At 37.2% G+C, this 20,849-nt stretch overlaps 1 protein-coding gene across 3 annotated transcripts in view; it reads left to right on the top strand.

The window, feature by feature from the left end:
* The window catches only part of GABRG3 (gamma-aminobutyric acid type A receptor subunit gamma3), a 297,012-nt gene extending 285,849 nt beyond the window's left edge, over positions 1-11,163 (top strand). For all 3 annotated transcript variants that reach the window (XM_031504126.2, XM_021546689.2, XM_021546691.2), the window contains 2 exons: positions 81-110; positions 3,382-11,163. In XM_031504126.2, coding sequence (XP_031359986.1) covers positions 81-110; positions 3,382-3,660 — 309 coding nt within the window. In that variant the 3' untranslated portion in view covers positions 3,661-11,163. The remainder of the gene's footprint in view (positions 1-80; positions 111-3,381) is intronic.
* The last annotated feature ends 9,686 nt before the right edge of the window (positions 11,164-20,849 follow it).

The following is a 20,849-nucleotide window of genomic DNA, read 5'->3' as shown; positions in this document are numbered from 1 at the left end:
GTAATACTACTGAATATAGATGCATGTGAAGCACTAAGTATGCTTTCTTCTGAATAATTCTTTTGTTATCTTTATTTAAGCTACCTGATGTAAGTTTTGGCCATGTCATGGTAAGTAAGTTACTTTATTCAGTGAGAGAATTGGGGGCACAAATAGATGGTTGACATTTTCTTGCACTAATTCCTGAGAGAGCTGTATTGCTATGTTATGCTTTACCCTGACTTCACTAAAAATATTGGTTTGATTTTCTTGTTAAAAGGTCAGTTTGTTTTCAGCTGTGGCAGAAGAACATAGCTGCCTCTTTCTATAAGGACTCACCAAGTGATATGAGAGGGTGGAGGGTCAAGTAGAGAATATTATGTGTTATTTTTACCTCAGAAATTTTGTGTGTCTTCTTTATATAATACAGAAGTTTCTCACTACATTTTATGAGAAAGTAATAAGCATAAGTTATGTCGTAAATGCATATGAAATTTTAACTACGTTTCACAGAAAAAGAAAGTTCATTTATGCATATGAAAACCTTTAGTAAGCTTTCTGGTGAATTTTCAAATATTTGGGCATAGAAGTTGAACACAGGTAGTTGTACTCTTATCTACAAATGGAATATGTGCAGCAGTAATAAAGTTGGAACAGAGCACAAAATTGTGTCTCTGAGTTGTATGAATACCTGCTATAGTATATGCAAATATATAGCACTCAGGAAGCATGAAGCCAGTTAACCAGCTGGCTGAATGGTTTGCCATCAGATAAGAACAGAGTCAGAACTAAAACATCGGAGTTTGCATTTCTTAGGCTGGATATGCTGAAGTTTCTCATTTACAACTGCCAGATCCATGTTATTAGCCTATCCTTTTGCAAATAATATATACACATTTTTTTAAAACATGAGTTCTCTGATGTATTTTAACTCTTCATATAACTTATAAATTCTGCTCATTGGCAATTGCTGGTTAACAGCAAGCACCACATCTATCCACTTCCTACTGCTGTCACTCTATGGACAGAATTTTCTGGAAGATTAAGTTAACAGAGCATGTTGAATGGGTAGCAGCATTTTCCTTTTTCCAATTAAAAGCCATAGGGAAAGATAATTAAAATGACATTAGGGTATAAAACCCTTTAACTATAACCAGTCATTCTAATCTGCTTGGAAAGCATTTGCAGCATTTTCAAGTTTTTTACTCGCGCTTTTTTTTTACCTTAAGATAGGTACTGAGCAGGACCTTTGTCTATACAAAAAAAGTCTTCAAATTAGAGTTTAAATAAGCAATGTCTCTGGTTCTCAAGATATCTTTTGTCTTTTTCAGCTTTGTAGTGATGACATTTAAAAGGTGAAATTTATTAATTTTAGTAAATCCATGTTCCAGTAATCCCAAGCCTTTTCTTTTCCTCCTGGGAAACACACATATACCTTGTCAGAAACAATATTATTAAGCATGTTTAACACTGCACCTAAATTGCCTTGTCCAAGGCCCTGGAGAAGTGCCTTGCCTTGGCAGATCTCCTGGGTGGAGCTGGGATGGTGCCCACAGTCCCACTCACTTGTGTGCACACCCACTTATGTGCACTACTGTCCTCCCAGCCCCAGATCAGCTGGACACATAGAACCTGGGGGCAACCATCCACCTTCCTCTTGTGTCTTGTCACTTCAGGATACCGCCTACCTGACAGAGATTAAAAGAACCAGATTAATCTCTCGGTATTATTAGGGCAAATATTTTATCTTCTGTCCTGAGCAGATAGTTGATATAACAAAACAACAAAATATTCCAGACATGAGGAAGTTTCTTTGCAGAGACAGAGCATTTTTTAATCTTCACTTACCAACACCTCTCTGAGGTGTTTATTTTTTTAAACATAAATATTTTAAGCAGGCATGGAAAATTTCAGTCCCTGAGTTGGAAATGTTCATAAAGACCTGTAATAAATGCACAATATATGACCTAGTGGTATAGTAGAACTCTGTGTATACTCTAGTCAGTCTTTTCTTTCCAAAGTACTAGAGTCAAAAAAGACTGCTTGTACAATAATCTTCTACCTTTTTCATATGGCAACACATTGTAAGGCTCTGAAACAACCCACACAAATCTTTACAGAACTTTACAAAAGAGAGAGTAAACCGTGTGGGTGTCATTTCTGTCGTCTATTCTCAGAGATAAAGTCATTCACAACAAATAGATTTGCAATAATCTGCTTCCAAGCTGCAATCTGCTTGCAGTTTACAGAAGAATGCACCTGAGACATTTTAGCATTTACTTACAATAAAATGAATTGTGTCCAGAAATAATTGACTGGATTCCGTAGGGCAGTGTTCAGGTGTGATCTGTGTTGGCAGTGCCAACATCTAAGTAGAGGGATGCCACATTAAGTTCTTAGCTCAGGGACTAGCATTTTTAATGAGATGGGTAATACTACAGCATGCCAAACCAAAAGACTTGTAGAAAGCAAATTAAGTCAATATAAAAAGGAAACATTTCCACTGAGGCACATCAGTTATATCACCAATGTTTTTCACATCCAGGAGGAAAGTTTTCAGATACCCCGCAACACGTTCAGCAGGAAATGTTGAGTACTTTGTATAGTATGGAAGCAAGAGCCCAGGGCATCCTCCTAAATGCAAGCAGTTGTGACCAGCTTGTTCCTGGCACAGCCAGCATGTTCCTGCAGGCAATTCCAGTGCTCGGCACAGTGCCAGGAGAGGAAAGGCCTCAGGTAGGGCAAACCAGGCTGACAGGGCTGTGTCTGCTTTGTCAGGATGGTACAGACAGGCAGCAATGCTGATGGGACATTTCCTAGTGATTTAAGTGGAGGAAGTGACACTTGTGAAAAATGGAATGGGTGGCTTAATGAGAGGGAAGACTATTGTGATAATGCATCTTGCATGCCAAGGAAATGATGTGACAGAAAAGCTAACAAAGTGTAAATAGGGAGTACATTGAAGAAGAGGTCTGTAAGTATGAATGCTGCTGTGAGGATGCATAACATAAAAGTCTCTTATTTCTGATCATGGTTAGTGTGATAATCAATAAGGGGACACACCTCGGGATGGCATTTGAAATCCTGTACTGAAATAATCACTATCTATTGCTGGCCATCTCTGTTCTTATAAATCATAGTAAAGTTAAGAGGCAGTGAATGCACCTATGCAAAGTGGAGAACATTGTATAAGTAAATGGAGGGGGGGATATCTTCTTTATTTTTGAGAATCCATCTTAAATGTAGTAGCTACAAGTGTTTAAAACAACTTGCAAATTATATTCTGACAGGTAAGTGAACTCCTAAGTGTGAAAACTGATTGGTTTCTGCTTTTATTATTAATTTTGAACTGCATAATCCAGGGAAACTTGTCAAACTGTTGCAATTTTTTTCTCTCCTCAGAATTATTCTGTACTTGATATGAGACCACCAACTACAGTCATCACATTGAACAATGCCATGTATTGGCAAGATTTTGAAGATGCATGTGTCTATGAATGTCTGGATGGGAAAGACTGTCAGAGCTTTTTCTGTTGTTATGAAGAGTGTAAATCAGGCTCATGGAGGAGAGGACGGATTCACATAGACATCTTAGAACTGGACTCTTACTCTAGGGTCTTTTTTCCTACATCCTTCCTGCTGTTTAACCTGGTCTACTGGGTTGGATACCTCTATCTTTAAATGTTGCCTGTAGCAGTGAAGACTGCTGCGTTTTCTCACTGCAGATGGATGGTGAAAGTTCAGAAAAAGTGACGGACACAGTCAGTTTCATCTCCAATTAAAAAACACCATATTAACTTTTACCATCACAGAGCCTGATGAAGAATTTTAAAATGTATTTTCCTGAAAAAGAAAAACACAGAAGAATTCTCTCCTAACTGCTATTTGTTTTAAGAAAAAGGTTCTTACAAAGCTCAGCTGAATTTGTAGCGTAAGAGATGTTTCTGAATAATTATTGTATATTAAAACCTCTACTATTGTCCCTTACCATAGGAACTATTCACAATTCAGGAGAAGTTTAAATATGTAATTTTTATTTTTCATTCTCATACTTTCTTCAAAATGCTGCCATATCTCTAAGGCTCAGAGAAATGTACACTGGCACTAGCAAATAAGCCAAAGCTGATGAAAAAGTTAATTTGTATTTAAATTTGCTTGATACCATAGGTTTTGGGAAATTGATGATCTCCTTGATATAGAGTAACCACCAAGAGACAATAAGAAATGTCTGGTAGGGTCAAAATGTGGACGTGACATTCTGCAGAGGTCTGAGATTCATTGAGTTAGCTACTTACCCACACATATTGGTTTTAACTTAGAGGTGAAAAGGCAGAAAGAGAGGAAAGCTATAATTTTGATATAAATAAGACTTGCCTATCTGTAAGGCAGCTGTAGGCATGACTTCTACAATTTTTCAGTCTTTTAACTGTGTTTTTTATGACTCATTAAACACAGGATGGTCATTGATTTCTAAAATATTATACTTGAAGCAGGACAAGATTCCTGTTTATTTGTGTCATTGTAGCAGTTCATAGTGCATAGCCCATGAGTAAATATTATAGTAGCACCAGGAATATGTGACTTTCTTTGGATTTCAATCTGCTCAAAAAGTGTGCCCACTCATTCTTATTTTTTCTCTCAAAGTTGTATTATAAAATGGAAAAAACATGTGCCAAAGGACTTTTTTTTTTCTTTTCATAACATTAAACACTGTAATATTTACTCACAGTAGTTGTTCCCTGTGCCTGAGCTAAAGAGTGAACACTTGTGGCTTGAATAGTGCATTACAGGAACTCAGTTGTGACACTCGGATTAAACATGAAATAGCTGCCACATGTAGAAAGAGGTTCTTTTAATTCTTTTCCAAAATTTCCAACTATATTTTACACTAAAAAACAATTTTGTATTTTTCAAGGTTTTCAGCATTCAATTCTAAACTACCCATTATTTCAAAATCTAGTTTTACAGTATTAAACTAAGCAACGTCTTTTACAGACTGTCTACATAATTGTTATTAAGCAAACAAAACACATCCAGAATTAAATAGCAATAGCTTTTCACTACCCTTTGCATGACAAATTGTTACAAAAGATTGAAGTTAAAAGATAATTAAAACAACAATTCTATTTCTTTTCTCTTTTGGAGATAATTTTGTATGAACTCAAAAAAATGTGTGTCTCTTCCAGGCAGCATTTGATGAAAAAATGAATAGTGGATGTGACTTGAAAGGAGTTCCTTTTTCCTCAGAAGGAAAACTCTGCAAACAAGCAAAAACTAATGCAATGGTAATTCTAAAGGAACAGAAATGTTGTTATGTTCTTTGAAACATCACTGTCTTTCATTGCTGTTGCTCTGTTTTTCCACTGAGTTTTAATAAGGAAAAAAAAAAAAAACTAATCCAAAAGTTAATATTTTAGTTTTTCAAAAACTTTCTTCTGTTTTTAACTTGTCTCAAATATCTGAAACATAGGTTGTTTAGGTTGTGGAGGGGAATTACTTCTGTAAGGACTGAAAAAATTCATATTAGAAGCACAGAGAAGAAATATTTTGAGGCAGAATCAAAGCCTTATTTTTAGAAAAATCTGCCCAATTTGATGTCTTCTAAACCAATAATAACCTTATGATTTCAAAATACATGTTGAAAATTTTGCTAACTCTAATTAGCAAATTAGCTGCTCTGTAAACCTGTGTCCTGCACTTGGAGGTATAGACTTAATTTGAGGATGACAGTGATATTTTAAGTAGTGCAAGAAGGTGATTAAATTTGAGTTGGATATCCTGATCTCTAATTATTAATTAGTCTACTCTAATAGTTACCTTCAGCCATATTTTGCAAGAATACTGGAAATATTCCAAGCTGAATAAAAAGAATGGAAACTTTCCTTTAGGGAGGTGATCCTGCAAACACTCTGCACAATCAATTGATTTTGGTGGTAGTATTGAGACAAATGATGCACAATCAGGTGCCTTCCACCATTAAGGTAATGAATAGGTAAAGTGATGTTTATTTAAAAATTCCAAACTGAGTGAATTTTCTGGGAAGTGGAATATTCCCATATTAGATGATGAGCATATGCTTTTCTTGCACTTCTGCTCATGGCTGCTCATGAGCCCTGCTGAAAGTAGACAATCCCTACAGATCCTTCTTTGGAAGACTGATTCTGCTAAGTCCATTCATATTGCCCATTTTCTGACTTTTTTCATAAATAGAAGATGGAAGCAAATAATTCCAGCTTTTTCCACTGTCCTAAATCAAGAAAGAAGCTTCAAACACTACCATATTCTGCTCTTACAGTGAGAGCAGAGGACATATTCTACTGTGTAATTTATTCTACTCTGGGGTTATAAAAAAATTTATTTTTATGCAAGGCAAATGGCTGCAGGCTGGCAGGTTCCTGAATTCATTCCTCTGCTTGTTCCCAGCAACTTGGCTTACTCTCACTGCTTTATTGCTCCATGCTTTGGCAGCCACTGAAAAACCTTAGCGATCAGGGAAGACAGGCTTTCCATGGTCTGCATCATTCAAAATGACATTGTGGTCTGCATACATCTATGTGCCATATCCTTCTGTAGGAGTAAGAGTATCTTAATCCACCTTCAAATATTCCTTTGCTTCTTTTGCAAATTGGCAAAAGTTAACATTTTTGTGTGCTGTCCCATGAGAAATGTAAGAACTGTATTTTAGCATTCTAGAATGTTTTCTTATCAAATAATTTCATATTAGAGACTTGCATTTATTGAAATACTTCTTTTTTATTATTTAGTACTTATTTTTACCCTTCCAAGGAAGGGAACAGAGGAAGGAAAAGGAAAAACCAAATGAGCAGTGAAATGAGCACATTTGGCTATGTAAAACTTCAAAACCAAGTATCTTTACATTATATTTCTTCCTTGTTGAAGTTGCAGAAGGCATTGTTAGGGTTTTTTAATTAAGCACCTTTGTTTCCCAGGAGGATCTAAAGTCAGTCCTCTTATTCTCCCCTTCAATTAAAAGTTCTTGGACATAGTTTTTCTTTATTGAGGGCAGCATTTTCAAGGCAATTAAGAATGTATAAAAAATACTGGTCTGCTTAATTCAATCTTCTCAGTTTTCCTGGCTCTGATGCTTAGCAAATTGACAGCTTATTTTTTTACAGCCACTCTTCCAAGAATAAGGGTATAAAAATTTATAGCCAGTTTATGCTCTCTTAGTGTCCAGCAGTAATGTGGAACTGCAGTGCCACACAATTATAATATAACTTTCTAACCAAAAAGTAGGGGTGTAGTGTAAAACACCTCAAGCATCTTGATAACTTTCTCTTTGTCATGTTCTCCTTAATCAACTCTCAACTGTATATTGCTATACTGTGCATACCAATAAAATTTATAAAAATTACAAAAGCCAGAACTGTCTTCACAGAGACAGTGATGAGTAGTGAAGCTAAAAGAAGAAAAATAAATTATTTTTTATTGCTGTGCAGCTCTTATTTGTTGCAATCCTCTTATTCAATTTAACCCACAGCTAATTCCAAATCATCCACCTGGAGGTTTGCACATTCATCAGCTGGAACAGCAGTGACACATGAGCCTTTAGCTGATATGAAATTATTTCTGGAACTGAAGGCATACTTCCAAATAACTCAGATAGCTATCTTAAACACTTCTGCAGCTCTAATGTGTCTTGGTGTCTAGCATCTCACCTTATTTCATGAATTTATCACAACTCTCCTTACTAAGTCATTTCATGAAAGGAACACTGTTTACCTCCTTTTTATACAAAATTTCACCATATATCTAATAAAATTACTCTCCTACATGAGCGAACACCAGGTAGCTCTGGAACTGCTGACTATCTGGGAAGGGAGACTCAATATTTTAAGACAGACAGATTTCACAGAATCACAGAATCAGATAGGTTGGAAAGGACCTTAGAGATCATCAAGTCCAACCTATGACCTAACACCACCTTATCACCTAAACAATAGCACTAAGTGCCATATCCTGTCTTTTTTTACCCACTTCCAGGGACTATTTCATTAGCCTCACCATCTGGAGGGTTGGTGTTACCTTCTAAACTGTAAAACTAAGTGCCCACTGAAACTTGTAAAAGCTGTCCATAACAGACTGCACTTTTTCCATTGGCTGCTCTTTCCTGGTTTCCATGCAATGCAGTAAGAAAAGGCAAGCCATATCACATAATCTTAGATGCCTACACAGGCAGATGATTTTTTTTTCAAGGCTTCTTCTTCTTCTTGCTCACAGTGAAATGCTTGTGCCTCTTACGTCAGTGCCTTTATCATTTATTAATATGAAAGGATAGTCCTTAACATTAGAGTCTATTTCTCATTTGATAGCTAGAAAGTGGGACCAATGACCTTCCTGGAGTTCTTCCTGAGTATCACAGTGTGTGATCAATATTCTCAATGTCTTCAACCTACAGATTGAGCATTTCCCTTCATTTTCTTTATTTTTCTAAACAGTCTGTAGGTTTCTTATTTCCTATACAGCAAAAGGCTGCAGTGGAATTTCAGCAGTTTATCAGAATCCTTCCTTCTTCACTCAGCAATTTCATTCCACCAAGAGATATAGAGCATAAACTCAAGGCTCATCCAGATCTCTTTCCAGAAGACTACTTAAAATAGGCAAAAAACAGACTATGTACTGGGAATGTATTTCCAGAGATGAAAGGTAAGATTCTTTTTCCTTTAGAGGTTTGTTAGCTTTTTTTCTCAGTTAATTTTAGATCCTTCCTCCCTCCACAAGCATAAAATTAGCTCAACTTACACTTGCCTACTGAGAAAAAAGTATAGTGTTATTAGTCTTGTTCTATACTTGTAGGCCTATCACCATCTTATGGTTCATTACACGGTCTTATTGAAGGGTTCTAGTACATAAGTAAAAAAATGAAGGCCTTTCTTCAAGACTCAGTGGCCTTAATAGTATTTCTTTTTCCCTGGGATCTAGGAGGAGTTCTTTCCTCATAATTTAGGCCACTGGTTTAGATACTAAAACCAAAGCTGTGTTCTATATATAAAGTGAAATTATGTTTCAACAAAAAAAAAAACTATCTCAGCTTGACCAGAATTACTTTGAGAAGTTAAACAGTAAATTGTTTTTATGCTGAAAATTTGGTGGATAATTTAAAGAGGTATGATGGCCTACAACCCTGTCTAGCTAGGGCTAAGTCCTGAGCTAGGGATAAATAGTGTTCTAACCATCTAGTTTACCTAGCAGCTGTTTCTTTAAATGACTTTGTATTGTGACTGACTTCAAGCACTTGGTTAGTTACTGCTGACATTCCTCAAGTGAGATACCCAATATCTGTGATGATGTATTGCTTTCTACAGACTACTTTCTTTTACTTTTCTTTTTTTGTTTTGGGTCCTCAAGCCGGTGTCTGTATGCATCTGGACTCCTCAAGGGTTTTCCTAGAAAATATGTGAAATTAGAGAATAAAATTAATTATGAGATTCAGTGCCTCAGAGCTGGACACCTGAGAATTCTCTGCTTTCTACCAAAACATTCATTTTGATCTTCTAATAATTTGCTCTTTACAAAGGACAAGCAGGAGATGTGGTTATGTTTATTCATATAGGGGAAAGCTTTCTCAAGGATGAACCAGGCAAAGCAGGCATTTTAGCCAGCAACTTGGTGGGTATTCTTTTATCTATGTAAGGAATGGCTCTAGTCAGAAGAGACACAACAGCCTCTGGTGTCATCAAAGCACCCACATGGAGGCTTAAGCCAGCCTGTGGAGCTTCTTATAGGGGAATGCAGTGCTCTCGTTAGTGTTTAATACAGCCCTTAATACTCTTTTAATGTCTCTATAACATCTTGCAGTAGTGCTTGCAAGACAGGAAGCTGTAATGAAACAACATATTCTAAAAAACAAAGAATGAAATACAGTGGAGCTGGTGATGGCTTTTTACTGAGACTGTATTAGGATTACAAGTTTTAAAAAAACCAGACCTGCTAGGTCAAAGCTTTCCACATTAATTAAAACCACTGACCAGAATAGGGGTTTGAGTTCAAATCAGGAATCAGGAAAATCATTGGATGATATTCTGTAAGAGTTGATTATTCTTTGTTTGGATTCAAAACTTGTGGAGTGTAGATTTGTAACTCAAGTATTAGTGTGAGATCTGTGATTTACATTCTTAAAGTGAGGCCCGAAACAGGTAAATGCTAAACTTTCTAAATTGCACATTAACATAAAATGGATGAAGAGAACAATACTGATGACATATATTTTAAAAACTAGTGACAAATGTGAAATAGAGCATGTACAGAGTCCATTCCATACTTATGGACCTCATGGGATCTTTAAAATGAAAGCAACTGTGGAACTCATGGAAAGCTGATAAAATAATTGCATTTGACAGTATTACACAGGCAGCCCAGGGAAGTACAGCACTGCCAGACAAAGTGCTGCAAAGGAAAAAAAAAAAATAAAGAGAATAAGCTCCCATGAAAAACTTCCACTGAACAACATGGGAAACCTGGTGCAGAGATTACAGTATCACACTCCCTTATCCTCTTTTGCAGTTGTTCAGGACTCCTGTGACTTTTTTGTCATTCACAATCACTTGCAATACCAACCTTAAATCATGGACCAAGCTGTGGCTACCATAGGTCATCACCAAACCTATCACATAATCCTGATCTAAACTCTCAGTATACTGCTCTCAAAACATTTTTCCCCACCATGACAACACATGCAATTTTTTTTCAAAGTGAGTGTAATTTTAGTAATCAAATAAATACTGCCAACTACGTGCCAAATTGAATTTTCTTATAGAATACAGACAAAATTTTAGATTTCTAACTATCCTTCCTTCCTAAGTTTTTGTTAGGGGTGTGTGATTTTGTTGCTAGCAGTGCAGCTTGTGATGTCATAGTGAAATGAAAGTACAATTATGTGCCCAATGTGCCTTGAATAATACAGGTAGCACTAGTACCAGTATGTCATTCTAAGTTAGATAGCCATCCCAGTGATCCCCTAGATTAACTTAATCAGAAAAGTCAAACATCCATGTGCTTCATATCCTCAAGTTCTCAGACAATGACTTTCCCTTCTTGATCACATCCATTCCAGTTTACTTTGTGTTAAGGAGTAGGGCTGTGCGTCTAGAATACTATTTATATTCGTATTTTGATCCCAGCATTTGTATTTCTGGATACAAATAAATACACATTAACAGAAAATGCAAGTATGGCGTGCATGTTTGGTGGTTGTATTTTTCTTATGGAATTTGAGAGCTTAACAAAATAGAAATAGATTTCTGAAAATTTGCTTGAGAGAAAAGGCATGGTGTGTTACCTTTCTAATAGGGTATAGGGTGTTCTTTAAAGTAACTTCAAATGAGTCTTTAAAAAATATTTTCAACAGTTAAGCATGAGCTGACTAAATTGCAAAAAATATTTGAGACTGAAGTTGATCCATGGGACTAATTTAAACTGGGAAGAATATGCTACAAAGTTCAAAGAGAAATCAAGGAATAGGCTGTGTATTTTTCATAAACTGCTTGAATGTGAAGACTCTGCAATTTTAAAATTGTGAGCAAATTTGGATTCAAAACTTTCCCAATCCCAACTTTTTCAGTACTCAATGAAATCTACAGGTAAAACTATACTCTATGTTTTTACAAGACTTATTTTTCAGCAGCCACATATTGTTAAGATTTTCTTCTTGATTTATGCTCTTTGAATGTAATTTAATTCCTGCCTCTGTACATTCATGACTACAGAATTGTCAGTCTCAACCCACTCCAACTGTGAAATGCCTACTTCATTTTAGGATTCCATTCCATAGTAACACTGGAGCTGACAGCTGGGCCACAGATAATTCATAAGATAATGCACAAATTTCCCATATCTCTCATGATCCCACAGATTCCCCTGTCTGAGCTTGTTATATTTATACCTTCTGTATGTTCCTAGCACTAAGGCATGTTTTTCCAAAGGACATTTTATTTCACAAAAACCAATTACACGCAGAGTATTTAATTAAATCTTCACTAAGAAATATCTTTTTTCTTGTTTTCACTTATTAGTTTGACATGCAATTCATGCTTTATCCCCATTTGTGTTCTGATACAACAACTAGATACTTACCTGACCTCAAAAATAAACATAGATTCTGTAGTTCCCCAACAGCATCTGCCCCTTGTTATTACAGTTAGTAAAATGCAGTAACTAGGTAGATGTGGTTATGCCACACTCCCCTGGACAGCTAGCAAGCAGAATTGTTGCCATGACTATTTTCTGTAGATTAGTCATTAACTCTTGCCATTGTCACAGTGTGAACACAATGCCAGCAGAACTTATTTCCCTTGCAGAACTTATCCTGGAACACCAGCTATATTCTTGCAATTATCCAGGGAGCCTGAATGTGAGTTGAGCACATCGGCCATTCCAGAGGTTTAAGGTGCTCATCCTGCCAAATTCCGGAGGCTCTGACACATCTCTCAATTTAATAACATTTCCTGCCCAGTAGGCTCATGCGTGCAATAGACTATGATGATGAATCGTGCCAATAAGTTCTGCCTTTTTATGTCACCCTCTGTCTCATCACCACAAATCTAGTTAAGAACTGAATTACTGCTTCGCAGTTTTAGTTAAACTAAACTCAGTTTGTGAAATGGAAAGTGAGCAAAGCTGAACATCAGGGAGCTATCCAGAAAATAAGGACTAAATGGAATAGACATTTTCCTACTGACTGATATTATAAGATCATTGTCACTTAACAGCCATAGTAAGAAAAACCTCACATTTTAAAAGTTGGTTTATAAATGGAAACTACCTGTGTGAGAAACATAAAATAATTGGTATATGCTAAAGTTTCACATGCAGCAATATGTGCCAGATTGGGGGGGGGGGGGGGGTGGTTAATTGATTTGCATGTTTGCTTTTTCTTTTCTTTTTTTTTTTTTTTTTTACGAACTTATATTCTTGGAGAGTGCAACAGAACCAGAACTGACCTTAAAAGAAAGAATTTTCATCTAAGGAAATTCTGGGCTAATAGGAGTTTCATTAGCCCATCCTCTAGTATTGAGCAAGCAGCACACACCATAAACATAACCATAGTGGCTTTAGATTCTAGGTGGCGAGAAGATGGAATATATTTACAAGGAAAGTCGTAGTCTAACAGTGTCATGGATCATAGCAGAGCCAAAGAGATACTCATTGATAAGGTGCCTTGCTGTTTTGCTGTTGTCAGGCAGTAAAGGTCTACCAAATGACAAATATAAGGCAAAGCAAGAAAAAAGCAAACTTTCACTCTTTCTAGGTAAACAAAGAAGTTCCTGCTATCCTGTGTGGGGTCTTTTACCTGTAACATCCATTTTTTGCCTGCGCACATAAACAGAACTTCTAGGGTCAGATAGGTCTGAGCATTGCTGTTTGGTATCCTCACAGCAGGGAGGACACTGGAACCATGGTCCTGTATGTGTAATGACCAGGAGGGAAAACAGCACCAAGTCCTGTACAGCTCAGCGTCATGGTCACCTGAAATGCATGAAAGGGACCGTAAAACACACAGGAGTGGAGGCTGTGACAGTTCATCCGAAAGGAACCCTCACTGAAAGCAATCATGAATACATTAATGAAGGATTAAATTTTATCAAAAAATAGTAGATTTTAATTCATTTAACTGTAGGTCAAGACACCACAAAACCCATTAAAAAGTGAATTGACAAAGTTCATATTCAGTCAAAACCTTACCCCTCCCAAACGCCAAGAGATTATGTTTCCAATATTTTTTACTATGAAATACTCTTGTTTTAAAGACACTCATGCAATTTCAACAAGAGAAAAGTTGGTAAATATCAGTTCAAATGCTTTGACCATTATTTTTTGATAGAACTGTCTACTCAAAGCAGTAACAACTATAAAAGTTCAATGCAAAATTCCCATTGACTCCACTGTTTCCCACTGTCCCTGCTAGCTGAAGTGTAAATACAAGTTGCAATGCTTCTTAACTGATTATACAGGGAATCTATCTAAGAATCAGCCAAGGACTCATAGCATTAATACCACATGCATGCTGTCATTACTACACATTGACTGTGCAATCGACAACTGAGTATCTCCACATCCAGTGAATCATGCCATTGTCTGCTCCTGGCACTTCTGCTGAGGGCTAAACTGGAGTTCAATAAGAAAAATCATAACACTCTGTAGGAGAGCAGACAGATGCTACACATCAGTGCAGGCTGGTAATGAGCTAGCAGAGCAGCACAAGGAGCCAGTGAGAAGTGCTGCAATGGCCAGGCTGAATGAGTAATGAGCACAACTCACACAACCCTGTAATGGGTCATGTTATGGCTGTGTCTGGCTGATCAAAGGAATTCATTACTGCCCTATGCTCGGCTCTGGTTTCTACAGAACAGTAATAGGTTTTGGCATGTCCTCCCTACCCACAAGGTCAAGGAGGATGCTGAAAAACCAGAGGGAACCTATTAGACAGCTGCTAAGATGATCAAAGGCCTGGAGCAGATGAACTGTGAGAAGCTGAGGAACAGAGTTCATTTGGAGCTGAGGCTAAGGGATGTTCTACTTGCAAACTGCAAGTACTTGAAACACAGAAACAAAGACATTAAATCCAAACTCTCAATCTCATCTCAACATTGCTGTAAGGTAGCAGGGAACAGGTGTTTCACCTTGGGATGCTTAGGCTGGAGATGAGGAACAGCTTTTCCACATTACAGTACTGCAAGAAAGGGGCTGCCTGGGAGGGCTCAGGGGGCTTCTGCCAAAGAGGCTTTACACATCTGGCTGGATTGATCCTGGCCTAGTGTTGGTCGTGCTCCCCTTCAAGCATAAGACTTAACTACACAACCTCAAAAAATCTCCCACATTCTAATCAACATTTCTGTGATTCTGTAAAAGGATTTTTTCACCAGTTACCTCTTCCATAAATATTCAGCTAGATACACAGTGAACAACATAACTAAAACCAACATATAAAATATCTGCTTTAGCATTGCTGCTATTGTTAATTCTCTGAACAATTTATCTTTGTTTGTAGTACATAAGATATGTAGGGAATCACATCATGCTTTGCTAGTGAAACCTCTCAATGCCATCTTGATAAACAAATTTTTTATGACTGTAAAATCCAAGTTTGAATATGCAGTTTATGACAATGATTTTTTTAATGTATATTGCTGCCCCAGTTTTGTCAAATTAAAAAGTAACGTTCATTATGCAGCTTCCTAAAATAAGCTTCTGATACCATCCCTATCTTATTTTCCCCTTGCAAATTGGTAAATTGTACTATTTCCATGTTATATTGCAAGAAGGAAAAACCCTAGTGGCTTTTAGTGGGCAATGTGCAAACTACATCTCTACACAAATCCAGGCTTCAAACAGGCAAAAGTATTAACCTTGAACATGAAAATGAATGATTGAGTAACAGGGACTGTTACAGAAGATCTAGGTGCAGTTCCTTGAATCTATAATGTATGAAGATACTTCAGTGTATGAAAAAAACAAGCAAATAACTCCCCTCACAAGAATTTAATTAAATTTCTATTCCTTACTGTAATGCAGGGTGTACTAGATTTTCCAAAGTCATTTCAGCAATTGGTGGACATCAAATAGATATTTTATCCTCTTTTTATATGTTGCATACACAAAGATCCCCTTTATCTGCTTATGTTTTACATACAATGTGCAGTTACATCCAAAAGGGCAAAAAATATATACATGTATAGGACATGTACATTTACACACTACAACTCTCCAGAGTTCTTGTACATGTCTTCCCCTTTGGCCACATACAAAACCAGCCATTCACAAATGGGAGATGGTAAGGATAGGTGAATACAGAATGCTTAGCAGAAGGTTAAGGCCTTGAGTTAGTGAGAATATTTCTACTAAGTACCTTTGGCTCAAAGGCTGCCACTCTATCTGTGTTATGTGTGTACATACATTTGCTTAATAGAGGCACTGAACTCATTAGTTCTGCATGTGTGAAACAAAGCCAGATTGAAACTCATGATCATACAAAGATCATTTCAGTACAAAGTATTATCTTCACACATCTATGGAGAAACCTACCAAAACAGAAACACTTAGTTTTGTGCAAATTAAATCTCAGTACCATCTGCTATGCAGCTGATTCTAGGAAGGGCTTGATACACATGGTTCAATCCAGAGCTATTGGAAATAACAGGGCAAAGGGCTTTTGGCAGTAGGACCTCATCACATGGCACTGCATCTAAGACAAGGCAGTGAGCATCAACTCCTGAGCAAAGAGGCTGATGTAGGCTATGCCCTAAGGAGAGCTGAATTCCCAGCATGGACTCATCTACACTGCACCTATGTATGGTACTAGAATGCAACTTAAAGTCGCTTACATGAGACAGCACTCCCAGAAATACAAAAGCTAAGAAGAATTCAAACCACAGGCAGTAGGCACATGGGTGATCTATGAGGTGCTGTCAGACTTTTCACGTCATCATTCAGGACAGGACATTGCTGCCAGCTGCAGTTCTACGTGGGCAACTGGGACTGCATTTCTGCCATCCCTGCCATGTGGCAGATAGGCAGCAGTGCGCTCTAGACAGAAAGAGGGGCCTGTAGATTTAAAAGTGATGACTATCCAATCAGTTCTAGGAGGTAATCTGTATTTTCACATTTTGCTCCCTATTCTATATACCCAGAGGTATCACGGTCACTTCAGCATTCCAGTGTTAAGAAAATAAACCCCATAATTCTTTCCATGAGAAGAGATCCATGAGAACAAAAAAAGAAAGAATTCCTCCAAGTAATGTGCTGCTTGAGTTACTTTTACTGCAGATGGCTATCCAGAAAAAATAAATCACTAATTTACAGTGCAAGAGCCCAGCCAAATCAAATATCAATGGAAAAAAAAAAAAAAAAAAAAAAAAAACAAGACAAAGCAAAGTTAATCTGTCCAAATATAGCTATAAATATTGTAGATTCTGTCACTGGAGTTAGTAATCCAAATTCTCTTTATAGTTGATGGAGAGGCACAGATATTGATGATAAATTCAATTTATTTTAAAGAAGACATTTGAAATTGCAATCATATAAACCATACTCAAAAAGAGTTAACTTATTTTTCACCAACTATAAAGGGAGTCAAAGGAAGTCTAGCACAGACATAAACATTTACAATTCTGAAAGATTATTCCTCTGCTATCTCTTAAAGAGCAGAAACATGGATGCCACACTGAGGAACACTGAGAACAATAGCATAAGAAAGATGTGTAAGCAGTAGTGCAGTTACAAGGAACAAGAGCTAAATGTGTGTCTCTGTTACTTCAAGAAGTAAGGGAAAATACCAACACAAATAAGTCTACAGTATCTGCTATATTTATTGAGCACATTGTGCTCTGTGTTATCACTGTGTAGGCTGCTGCACTAGAACAAGGACAAGGAGACTTCTTGCTCTGATAAAATGGAGTGGTACATAAGATCATTTACTTTACAGGGAGCTCTAGGCTCTCTCCAGTTCAAGCTATCTGAAAAAAAACTGGCTCAAATATTTCTAGATTTCACCATAACATGCAGCAGTTTCCTACCGAAAGGTACCTATATAAAGAAGTATGACACACAGTGGTCTTGAAATGTCATGATCAGTTTTATGTAACACAGCAATGAAGTGCCCCAACTCATTTTACTGTTATGTTCTAGATAATCTCAAGCCATTTCTACACAGAGCAAGGATCAAAAGACAACAGGTAGTAGGAAAATAAGGTGATGTGGAACTTTTAATCTGGAGAACACGCACAAGTCTTGTGCTTTTGATTTTACTTGTAATGAACTTGAGCTCTTCTGCATGAGGAACACTCAAGTCAGGTGAAGTGTTATGTGTTTTACATTATGAAGTACATATGAAATCTCAGGGAAGCAACTTCACAGCTTCTTTTGTTTTTCTACTGTCACTTGGGAGTTCCATCATCAATCATTTTACACTGTGCTCTATTAAATGTTGTCACAATTTTTTTTCCTTTTATCAAGACTACCCTGAGCTATACAGTCATACAGAAGTGTTCCTGCCAAATATCTGCCCATATTAAAGTAATTGCTGAAAATATAGACACAGTAGGCTACAATGCAGTATGTTAAATATCTCACTAATATACTGTCTATCACACACACACTAGGACAAATATGCCAAGAACCTTGTGTTTGGATATGCAGCAGCATCCCTCTTATCTTTATTCTTCATTCATGCCATTGAAGTCTTGCTTTTTTTGACTGGTGTTACTGAAATGGCAGGAAAGAACTTATTGCCACAACATAATGATATATTATCCTTTTGGGTTGAACTGTGTGTATTTCTCAAATCCCTGCATAGAGAGTCTTCCCTCTCATTGAATAACTGACCATTCCACTTTCCAGGAAGATATTCTCCATGGATAACAGAGTATGTCCATGTGTTGTACATATACTCTCAAATAAGGAAAACACTTGCCAAAGAATAATGAAGGCAAAGCAACCAGCATGCACACCCCCAAAGCCTCTAGATTCTCACATCCACATGGTCAGCAGCAAGAGGTAACCTACCCTCCCTTTCTGACTTTCATTTCGTGCTGTACTTGGCACAATCTGAAGAATCATTTCAAACTGGCAGAGTCATATGAATATGAATCTTAGCTGGAATGGGTTTTCATGCATCTCACACAGACTATCCACCAGTCCTTTGACAGAGTCTGGCCTCTGTTCACAAATGGGGATGTGTCCATTGTTACCAGTATAACAGGGCGTATGGCTGCACTTCTGTCTGGACATAATTGCTACAGAAATTTGTATGAAACAGACAATGGATGTTGCTGCTTAAATGCTGGTTCAGTGTGACTCACCAGAGGCAACTTGCTGTTTTCATTAATCCCATTAAGCCTGCTTGTCAAATGGGTGGCATTTTTTCCAGCTCCAGTGTAACTGTTTCTCAGCCAGCTTCAGTAGGGGTGTTTTCTACTTTTGTTTCCCCCTTTTTCATAATGGGAGAAGACCACAGCACTTATTTTTACAGTCCTCTGGAATAAACACAATAGGAGCTACATCCCTTTCTTTGCAAAACAGTCCTTATTTAAGTAGTGCTCCTAAAGAATTTTAAAAAATAGTCATGCCATTTCCTGGATGGAGTGAATTCTCCTCTCCCTCTCCCTCTCCCTCTCCCTCTCCCTCTCCCTCTCCCTCTCCCTCTCCCTCTCCTTTCCTGTTTGTCACTTACTGCATTAAATTAACCTGATGGACACAGGTGAGTGAGTGTAATTACTTGTTTCTGTCAGCTGACAGGTAGGTAGCAGCATCAATCATGTGCTTGTTGGCTGAGACAACAAAATACCCAGGACTCCTACACTTCTGCTTAGGTTCTACAAGTCAAACTTGAAGCACATTGTTAGAGCTATATGGAGCATTTTCACTGTTGTTCTGCAGCTCATGCCCTATAAATGGTAGGTAAATACAACTCAAAGACTTCAGTAATTTAAGAATTCATTTGAAAAGAATATACTTAAAGACACAGTGCTTATTTCTCGCATAAACTATACAAAAATTGTATGTACTTCAGTACTTAGGGAGATTTTTCAAAACAATACAATTACAAATACAAATAAAATACATTTGCATTTCACTGAGAATGTTTCAGTGTCAAGTGTTGTAACAGTGTTTCTTCTCCTTCTTCTTTGATAATTTCAGATTTGTTAGTCAATACTGGAATTTCATTATTCTGTAAAGTGTTGGTCCAATTTTTCTGATTAAATGCTAAACTGAATGGTTTTTTTACTTTCTTCAGTTGTGTCCAAGTTCTGGGACTATATGTTATTTAAATTTTGCATTAAGACTAGAAGAATTATTCTATGCCCATCATTAATCCCACAGAACATTTAAATTATTAAAGTATTTTGCATATTAATGAGTATGTAAGGGTTTTTCATGTTGCATAAATTATTGCACATTAGTCATATACTTTATAATCCTGCTGTTTTAATATGGGAACAGAGAAAGGACAATATATATAACAAATATGCATGTTACATCTAAAATCATATTGCAGCTAAGATACAGCAAAATTACATATATTGCTGATCAGTAAGCCTTGAGAGTTTTTTGTTATTTTAAACCCTTAGTTTTTGTCATAGCTGTGAATACTGTGACTGACTTACAAAACATCTATGTGCTTCGGTGTTCCCAAAGCAGGAAGCATTTTAAGAACAAATTATCTGATATTTTTAAAAAAGTGTTACCATTGACCTTCCTTTACAATAAAACTTCTCATACGCACAGTGAGATTGATCTCACTTTCAGGCGACTAAATCTAATGGAGATATTTAACTCCCTTCAGTGTTAATAAGTAAGAACAATCCTCTACTCTTTTGCACAGGTACAGCATAGAAATCCTTTGCCGACCAGGAACCGTCCTGTACCAATATGGGTCTTGCCTCAGTTGCCTCCAGATAGGCACAGGTCTCCAGCAGGACCTGTGTCACATTGTGAGACCCAGGAAAACCCTGGATAATGCAGAGAGTCTCAAACAGCATTAGCTACATGTGTATGAGCAACTGAATCTAGCCCCAGACACTCACATTGTAATGAAATGCCCTAGAAATAACTTCTTCTGTCACCTCATATAAATAGAAACAAGACAACTCGAGCAAGATTCAGTACCCAGAGAGGCCACGTCACTGACAAACACGATGCAGGACAGAGGGGATGCCTGTGGCCACCGAAGTAAAAGCTGCAATGAGCCATGTTATTCTGTGGACCTCCTATGCCTCAGAAAAGATTTTTTAGAGCATTTGACTGAGACCAGCAAGAGAAGCTAGTGATTTGGGCACAGAAAAGGGTTTCAGTTGCAGCATTCCAGTTCCACAGGGTGGCCTTCAGCCACAAATAACAAAGTTTAAGGAACTGGC

Source organism: Lonchura striata, chromosome 2 (genome assembly GCF_046129695.1).
Source record: "Lonchura striata isolate bLonStr1 chromosome 2, bLonStr1.mat, whole genome shotgun sequence".
In the NCBI taxonomy this organism is placed as follows: Eukaryota; Metazoa; Chordata; class Aves; order Passeriformes; family Estrildidae; genus Lonchura; species Lonchura striata.
Note: the sequence above shows the minus strand (reverse complement) of the source record. Positions and strands in the feature narration are given on the sequence as shown.